Raw genomic sequence first — 9,206 nt, 5'->3', positions numbered from 1 at the left:
TGGTCAACCTCCCCTTTAAAAAAAACCCGCCCGCGGAGGAGGCGGATGCAGGGGCGGCCTGTCCAATGGCAGCTGCGCGCTTCGGGAGACTTGGAGACTTGAGCCAGAGTGAGCGACAGAACCGGTTCGCACCGACAGACGGACAGAGGACCAGACAGCCGCTAAGGCGCGCTCACTGCCCCCTGCCGGGCCCCCGCCCCGAACTCCAGCCCCAGCGCCGGCTACTGCCCCAGATACAGCACGATGCGCGGTCCTGGCAGCGAGTCACGGGCGAGCACTGTCCCCCGGCCACCGAGGAGCCCTGGCCCCTAGCGCCCAGCGCTGCTGCCCTGCATCAGGGAGGGCCGCGGAGACCCCAACCTCAGTTGGCGCAGGAGCCCTGCGGGTGGGGCCTGCCCAGCCCAGCCAGGCGCGCCGGCCCACCATGCTCCTCTTGTCGCCGCGCAGCGCTCTGGTCTCCGTCTATTGCCCGCAGATCTTTCTCCTTCTGTCCAGCGGCAGCTACCTGTGAGTGCCGCGGGTGCCGGGAGGGATGGGCGGGAAGGGAGCCCTGGCCACCACTGCTGGAGGAGGAAGGGGGAGGTGGTAAGATGGTCGCGGGTGGGGCGCTGGGTGCCCTGCGCGCAAAGAAACTGTGGGCCTTTGGGTCAATTTGCTGGCCTAAGCCGCCGAGGTAGATTACCTGGAGGACAGCTGTAACAACGAGAAATTCTAGCTTAGGGGTCAGAGAAAAGGTGGCCGAAAAGCGGTCCGACTGCCTTTCCAGATTAGGCTATGTGCACTGAGCGTGAGAGCCAGAACTAGCTAGTCGCGTCCCAGCATGATCCTGGATCAGTGGGTGACCCTCTCTCTAGACCATATTAACCCACGAGGCGCGCATGGCCGTGCCACACTAAGGAGAGCTACAAGCACACATCCGCTTCCCAGCGCATACACTGGCAGACACGTGCATGCTGCGCCCCACCAGACAGCGTGCCCAGGCTGTTCCCCGAAGTCTCTGTGGCCACTGGTGCTGTCCTGCGGCACCGGGAGGTCTTGACCTCTCCTCTACTAGACGCCTCTTCAGGAGGCGAGGAGGGCGCACAATGTGCGCGCAGGTAACTAAGGTCTAGGGAGCGCGCAGAGCATCGCCCACCAGGCTACCGGAATCTCCCGACAGGGCCCGAGTCGGCCCTGCGAGTCGAGGGGGCGCGTCCGCACAGCGGTGGCTTCGCCCGATTCCTAATGGGACGCATATGCTCTGGCCTCCGATTTAAAAAGAAGTTTGATTTATGGAACCGCCGTTTGGGGGAATTGAAGCTGGATGCTACTGATTAAACCTCAGAGCCAGCGCTCCCTCTCCCTCTCTTCTCCTCCCCTCCCCCTCCCCCTCCTTAACACGCGGGCCACGTCCGGGGTCGCCTAACGCGGCCAGAGGCGGCAGCCGCCTTCCCGCTCCCTGCACCACCCCCTCCCCTCCCCGCGGCCACAGTCCTGATAAATTGCCCCGCCCCCACCCCTTTTAATAAAGACGCGGCCAATTTCTCCTCCAGCTCCTAGGAAATTACTATCCTACCAGTTTTCCTTCTATAAATAGTCGCGCATCTTGAAACAAAAGTTCGCAACCGCAGCCAGATGCTGCGAGGCCCGCGGTTTCCCCGGCTGTGGAACATAATTACAAGGTCCAGGCAGAGGGAGCGCTCCAGGCCCGGCGGGCAGCCCTGGCTACGGAGGCATCGCCTGGGGTGGAGAGTAGCAGGCCTCCCCGGGCAGGGCTCAGGGCCTGTGGGCACCGCCTGATCATGGAGACCTCGCCAAGAGAATTCTGCTTCTGTCGTTCTTCCTTGAAATGGATCAGCCGAGGCTCTTCCTAGTTCTGGAGCTCCCGAGGCTCCTCTTTCCCAGATCCTGGCCTGTCAGTCTTAAGCCTTGCTGAAGAGGCAGCAGTTACTCTGTCTGAGAAATCATTTGGGGAGGCTAAGGCACTGAGGTTGGGGAGGTGTCCAGGGAGTGGAGGCCAGAAACTGGGTCTGAGAGGACAGGATGGTAAAAGTGGTTTGCCCCACAGCAACTGCAGGGCTCTCTGGCAGATGGTAGCCAGTGTAGTTCTGAGGCCCCCAATTTTCTCCAGGAGGGCCCATTCCAGCTTAGTGGGGTCTGATTGCCACATAGGGCCGTCCCTGACTATACTGCCAATTCTCCGGGCTGATATTTTTCCCAAGGAGCAGCTTTTCAAGTGTGTCCAGGCCAGTGCTGAGGCCAACGTGGGTGATGGTGGCCGGAGGTAGCAAGGGGTCTCTTCTTCATCCTTAGCCCTGACTGGTTCCGCCCTTCATAAGCCCTGCTCCTGGGAGAGAGAAAGGGCTAAGGATGGTAATAGGGTGGGGTTTTCCTCACCTGCTGTGTGTCAGGTGAGAGGTTGGCTTCGTTAAGATGCCTGCTTAGACAACCCCTGTCAGCGGAGTTTGGCTAGATGGCCAGCATAGAACTCTGCTAACTGTGGAAGGTAGTAGGGGTCAGTGTGAGACACCCCACCCACCCACCCCTCCTAGCACTGCAGGAATGTCCCAGAGGATGCCATAGAGAGGAGGGGCCCTGAGTGGAGGCTGTGTTCTGTTCCAGAGAACTTTCCAGAAGGCATCCCATTGCTAGGATCACAAACACTAGCCAACAGTTGATCCTGTCCTTTCAACTGGGCTGTCCTCCCAGCTCCCCATGCCGGGTTACCATCCGAACACAGTGAATCCCAGACACATGCCTGGGCCCCTGCCGCTGATCATGTTGGACGGGTGTGCTGGCCTGGAAGGGCCCTGAGCCCCTATCAGACTCCACGTGTGACCTGGCTGTGAAAGGCAGCTCTGGCCACCTGTACCCCTGTGTTGCGGGGTGGGAGGGGGACGACCCAGTGGGGAATCAACAAGGGACCAAGGAAAGGCAAATGGGGAAATGAGGCCACAAGAAGCATTTTAGTGCTGGGTCAGCTGGTATGAGGGCCTGGCCCAAGTCTGGAGCCAGAACCAGTCTGGGCTACTGTAAGGGCAGGTCCCTTCCGTTCTTGGCCTCCCTATCCTAGATGTGGTAGTTGGCTGTGATGAGCGTCCCCCCCCCATGTCTTCCGGTAGAGCATGTCATGGTAACCGCCTGTTCTGGGGAGTCGAGTGAGTCATGAATGACGGGATGGTTACTCACCGACCACCTGGCTTGAGGGTGCAGAGGATGCTCACCACTGGCCTCCCCAGGCCGGGTCAGGCCTCTTCCTCGTTCCTGCTGTGGCTTTGCCGGTGGTGCTGACCACAGTCCTAAAAGCCCTGTGGGTATGCCCCTTGGTGAGATGGGCGCTGAATCAGGCTGCTCCCGTGGCATCACAGTCCGGGGGCAGTGTGGGTCACAGGACTTTAACATGGACAGGTCACCTGGAGGGTCTGGACTTCAGTGTCCTCATATGTCATAGGGGAAAGAAGACTCGGGTCAAGCCCAGGTTTCTCTGGGTTTGAAAGCATGTGTGTGACACCCCATAGGGAAATGGACACAACAGGGTTAGAGCCGGAACACCCGAGAACAGCTTAAGTCCCAGGAAACCTTCCAGCCGGAGCCCCTATAACCACAGAAAACGACCCCAAACCCACTGTGGTATGGTAGAACTCACCAGCTGAGAGGGGAGAGCTGAAGTACACTCTGGGATGGGCTTTTCCCAGTCACTCTGTGTGCGGAGAGAGGGCTTGCCTTTGTGGTCTCTGGTTATGGGGCAAGCTGGAGGTTGGAGCCCTCTCTAACCTTTCTTCCTTGGAGTCCTAGAAACTACCAGATGTGCCAAACCTGGGTTTTCATCCTAGGGCCACCTCTGTCTGTGTGGCTGTATTCTGATTCTAGCTCACTCCTCTGCCCAGGGAGAATCTACGAGGGCACAGACCTCACAGGGTGACTGGAGCACTCAGAGAAGATTCAGGGCCAGTGCTTAGTTTAGATTCTGGTGTTAGGAACAGTTCAGGAGACAGGTGGCTGGCTCTTGGGTAGCAGGAGCAGAGACATTTGCCTTTAGGGAGCCAGAGGGAGGTCCAGAGGAAGCAGTCACTCGGGAAGGAGTAGTGCGCTCCTTGGATGCCTCAGAGGGCTTCCTTTACAATCTAAACCTGAGTTTAAAGAATGGATGAGTTTTGGCCAAACTAAAGAGGAAGACTACTGAAGGAGACTGTGACTGTCAAACACATCTGCCCAGGGGACTCTGTGGAGAGATAGACATAGTACTGGGGTCCTGAGAGATGAGGTCACCTATTTTGTCCTCCTGGCTCTAGCCCCTACATGGCTCACCCTGGGTGATCCATCCCAGAAGGGAGAGGTGGCACAGCCAGCTGTTACAAGTGATCACACAGGTGACCACTGCTAAGAGAGATATTTAGAAATGATGCTTCTTCCTGACTCTTCCTGGAGCTCTCCTGCTGGGCCTCCAAGCCTCAGGCTGGCCTGGAGGGGCAGGCAGACCAGGATTACATTGCTGCAGGAATCCTGGTGGGTGGGCATCAATGCCCTGCTAGGGTTTGAGCCAGTGTTCTGGGCATGGTAGTGGTGGATGGCTGGGATGGGAAGCAGTATTTTGAACAGAGGTTGCCTGTCATGAGAGGGTCAGGGGGAAGTGTCCCAAGTAGGGTGGCTCTGTGCGTCCTCTACCCAGTTCACTAACCTCTCCATCTCCCAGGCAGGTGGAGCAGTCCCAGCAGGCTCCCTGGAGGCCTCCATTTTGCACAGTCCTGAGTCCAGCTGGGATAGGGCTCAGCTCCCCTCCCAAGGGGACAAGAGGCTGGCGCCCTCCCTTGTCAGATGAAACCCCGGCCCAGGGCTCTCTCAGCCTGATGAAAGGGTCATTGTGTAGTACAGGCCGCCCGCTGGCCAAGGACAAAACGGCCGTTTGTCCTCCCTCCTTGGTGTGGGGCTGGGGGCCTCCCCTCAGGCTGGCTGATGGGTGGGGGTGGGTACAGGTGCACTCTGGGCTCCCTCTCTTTCCTCATCTTCCAGCTCAGCCAGCCCCTCCCCCAGCCCCCTCCCCCAGCCCCCTTACCCACCCACGGTCACCTTGCCCTTGAGTGTGGATCCCCAAGCTTGGGCCAGCCTTGTGTGTGTCTGGGAGACACTGAGCTTCCTGGCCCTGGAGGTATCCAAGCAGGTGTAAGCACAGGGATTCTAAAGAAGGGCTTTGCTGGAGCAGAGAGTCCAGTGCTCTGGGCCTCAGTGTAAGCCTCTAGGTGTGTGGTTGAGGCTACTATATTGGTGCTGAGACCGTGAGTAGAAGATGCCACAGGGCACCATCTCCCCCTGAGAGGCCACGGCACCCATCTTTGTTAGTTTGTTATATAGCTGTGATGAACACCGTCACCAAAAGCAATTTGGAGAGGAAAGGATCTATTTGGGTTGCGTATCCCAGACCAGTCTATTGAGGAAAACCAAGACAAGAACCTATTCTCAGAAATGGAAACAGAGGCCATGGAGGGGTGCTGCTTACTGACTTGCTTGCTCCTCGTGGCTTGCTCAGCCTGCTTTCTTACAGCACCCAGGAGCTCTCCCCCACAGTGAGACGGAAACCACCCTCATCAATCCTTAATCAAGACAATACTCCCACACACTTGCCCTCAGGCCAGTCTTATGGAGGCATTTTCTCAATAAAGATTCCCCTTTTCTAGGTGACCCCGGCCTTCATCAAATCGCCATAAACAAACAACAAAAGAGTCAGTACTACAGTTATTGCTCGTGAAACCTCCTGAAGGCTGGTTAGAGGAAAAGCCAGACCCCGCCCCCCACCCCCAGGAGTCCCATCAGTTGATACCAAGGACTTCCACCACCTTCCAGAACCCTCTCCCATAGTGCTTCCTGATCCACCTCTTTGTCCTCAAAACTCCCAACACCAAACCCAAGTAGTGACATGTGGCCAGGTCCTCAGAAAGAAGAAGATAGGTGGGATTTCAGATTACCCCCAGCAGGAGGTCATTGGGTATAAAACAGATTTTTAAAAGCCCTGGTTGGGTATTATGTCGCACACCTGTTTCCCTAGCATTCAAGGCCGAGGCAGGAGGACCATCGGTTTAAAGCTAAGGTGTGTTTCATACTGCAGCCTGTTTCAACGTTTTTAGAATGAGAATGGACCAACTGTCTTGTTGACTCCTGACTAGGAGCATAGACCCCAGAGTCCACATTTCCAGAAGGACCTGTCTTGTGAGCTGGCACGCACAGTCTGTCTGGAGTCTGCTGCTGAGTCTTTTTCCTCCCTGGCTGCTGGCACAGGGGCTAAACCAAGCCACCTCCAGCATAGGACTGTGAGGTGGGGAGCTCAGGGCTAGGTGAGTCTGAGCCTGGATTTGAACCCAGATCTGTAAGACTCTGAGGTCCATGGTGCCTCCCAGCCTCTACCCAACATGGTTGCCTGCCTCACATTCATTATATTTTATAAGGGTTGAGAACCCAACCAGGGCAATGGGATGCAATTGTCTGTGGACCAGGGGGTCCTGGGCCCTGAGCAAAGGCTTCCTCTACAGCTTGGGGGCTAGCTTTTGCATTAGCCCTGGGGACAGAGATACGATGCTCTTGGAGGATGTAGCGATGTCCCTGCCTGACTTGGCACCCCTTCAGCATCTCTGAGATCAGCTTTAACAGGGAAAAAGGTAGGTAGGTCCAGCAAGCCACCCTGTGACCTGTATGTGCTTCGTGATACACTCTCAGATGTGGCTGGGCACAGACTTGTGGTATCCTCAGCTTCTTGAGATTTCTGGGGGTGGCTGTACAGCCCTTCTAGCTAATCCTACTGTATTCAGTGGACTCTTCACGCTCCCTTAATTCATCAGCGCCTTCCTGTCCACCCTCTTCTGAGTTCACACAGAGCCCCAACACTACCATAGCAGGGACCCTGACCACCTGTAGTGAGGATGAACCAGGAAAAGCTTCTGGAGTAGGGTGACTTGAGCATGTCCAGAAATCATCTCTACCAGCCTGAGGTTGAAGCAGAGACTGGGCTGGGCTGAGTCCGAAGACCTTCCGGGAGGCGACTCAAGTCTTCCCACTTCACCTATAGCACCGAGTACTGGGACTTTCCAAGTGCTGACTCTCCCCGGGGAGCCAGATTTGCCACCCTGCTCTCTCTGTGTTTCAGAGGCATGGTGTGACCCTGTAGACCAGGTTGGCCTGTGGGGAAGGATGGATTTAAGCCACCGTAAATGTTCCTGTCGGCTGAAGTGCCGGAGTGGCCTTTTTGTGGACGCAGCAGCAGGACTGACATTCCCTTTGGTGGCCCTGCCACAGGGTGGAGCACCAGATTAAGCACGCAGGCATCTCAGGGTGACCTTTTGAACCTTCGGATGGGCTGTAATGTACCATAGCCAAAGCACTGTGCAATGAGAGAGCCTGAGGTTGGTTGGGCAGACAGGTGGTATGGAGTGTTAGCCAGAGGGTCACAATTCTAGCTCCTCTTCATCCCGCCACAGCTCTGGGATAGAGACACCTAGCATGAGGGACCCCAGGGACACAACCCTTAAAATGTCCAGAAAGAACAGTGCTTGAACTTCTATCCTGTCTTCTCCCAGAGGCGAGGTGCTGGGTCTGGACAACCTTCCTTTAGCCTGTAGAGCCTGTGGTGGCGGGCTCCTGGCCCTGACTGAGGGTCTGGGTTTCCTCCCTGGCATCTTTGTGGTAGAGTATGTCGCAGTGACTCCACCTGGGGGAAGTCCTTTTAGTGTGTGGGCTAGCCCTGCTCCAGAAGCTGCATAGGCTGGCATGTAGGTCAGCGATGCCTTCTGGACCCTTCACAGAGTAGTGGAGCAGGGTGTGCAGTCAGCTCTACAAGCCCAGACCCCTGTCTTTGCCTGTGCTTTCCAACATGGAGACTCCTGTAGCAGGAAGGAACAGGGTAGCCACAGCTGCGGCGGGAAGATATCACGGAGACAGAGACGACTTTGGCTTTATCCCTGCCAAGCTGCTATTCAGCCTTGGACAAAACTCTGCCTTTCTTTGAGCCTCCTCTGGAAAATGGGAACAATGGGCTTCCAGCCAGGCTAGCCATTGGGATTGAGTGGCCCCTTTCCCAGGGCATTCAGCCTGAGGCAGTTGACTGGGGAAGCCATTGAGGTCATGGAGAGAGCCCTAAAGTGAGGGACCGTGGAACAGTCCCCAGGGGGGCCTCTGACTCAGATAGGCTGTGATGACAGAAGACGGCAGGGGTGGTCAGACCCCTAGCTGAGACTCACACTGCCCTGGGTGCTGTGTGGTCAGACAGACCACACCCTCTTTAGACTCTGTCTCCTACCTGATTCTGGATAAGAACTCAGCCCTGCCTTGAAGTCTGTCGAGAGATGGTGACTTGCTGTCCCCCGTGTGTGGGACTTGGTCCCCAAACTCACAGCTCAGAACATACTCAGAGTGTCCCAGGAAGTGCTGGCTCAGCCATCCAGTGTTTAGACTCCCAAACTGGCGGTAGGCCAGCGGGGCCTGCCAACTCCCTCCCTCCCTTTACACCCACCTGTCCTTCTGTCCCTAGTTCTCTCAGGTTAGTGTCTTGGCCAGCTATGCCTTCAGGGCATCTCATATCACATAGGTTTTCTAGCAAGCGCCATGCTGGGCTTAGGGGGTCTCAGCACCAGCTGGACTCCAGCCAGCCTCACAGCCTCAGGGGCCCTGGCATCTCCGGATGTGACAATCTCCATCTGTACCGTGGGAAGCAAAAAGTAGGGCCAGAGGAGCCACCTCAGCCCCTGCACCAGGCCTGGCACACACAGGTGTCTTCAAAGTGAGAACAAAGCAGGGTCAGACAGGCTTCTTGGAGGTGGAGGCACTGTCTGACGGCTGGGGAGACAGGGTACCCTTCCCAGGGCGAAGACCTGATCCATTAAGGCCAGGACTTGGCGTGTTATGTTGGGCCCTGTGTGCCAGGAAAGCTGACGTTTCTGAAGTCGGAGGTCAGTCAGTGAAATTACAGTGACCCCCCCCCAACCCCATGAGGACTCAGTGAACCCATCAGCCCCCTTAAGCCCTTGGCCCAAGTCTCCAGGTGCCACTTGGTGGGCGTGGCTTTCCCATCTTCAACCACTTCAACCTACCCAGGCTTCCCGCTCAGCGCCTGCTTCTCCCAGACTGCCTTCTTTCTCTCCAGGGTGGGGTTCTGGGATGCCTGGCTGGAATGCCAGCTATGTAGAAGGGTGGGAAAGTCTTTAGCAGAATCTCTGCTCTCTTGCCTGGGAACACCAGGAGCATCT

The 9,206-nt window shown here is 56.8% G+C and overlaps 1 protein-coding gene across 4 annotated transcripts in view; it reads left to right on the top strand.

Annotated features, from left to right (window-relative positions):
- Window positions 1-9,206, top strand: part of Wnt7b (Wnt family member 7B) — a 44,672-nt gene that overhangs the window by 4,067 nt on the left and 31,399 nt on the right. Inside the window, 1 exon segment of one of the 4 annotated variants that reach the window (NM_001412610.1) lies at window positions 106-507. In NM_001412610.1, the coding sequence (NP_001399539.1) occupies window positions 425-507 (83 nt within the window). In that variant the 5' untranslated portion in view covers window positions 106-424. 4 annotated transcript variants of the gene reach the window in all.

The sequence above is a fragment of the Rattus norvegicus genome, chromosome 7, assembly GCF_021556685.1.
Source record: "Rattus norvegicus strain SHRSP/BbbUtx chromosome 7, alternate assembly SHRSP_T2T, whole genome shotgun sequence".
Lineage (NCBI taxonomy): Eukaryota > Metazoa > Chordata > Mammalia > Rodentia > Muridae > Rattus > Rattus norvegicus.
This window is presented reverse-complemented; position numbering and strand designations above follow the sequence as displayed.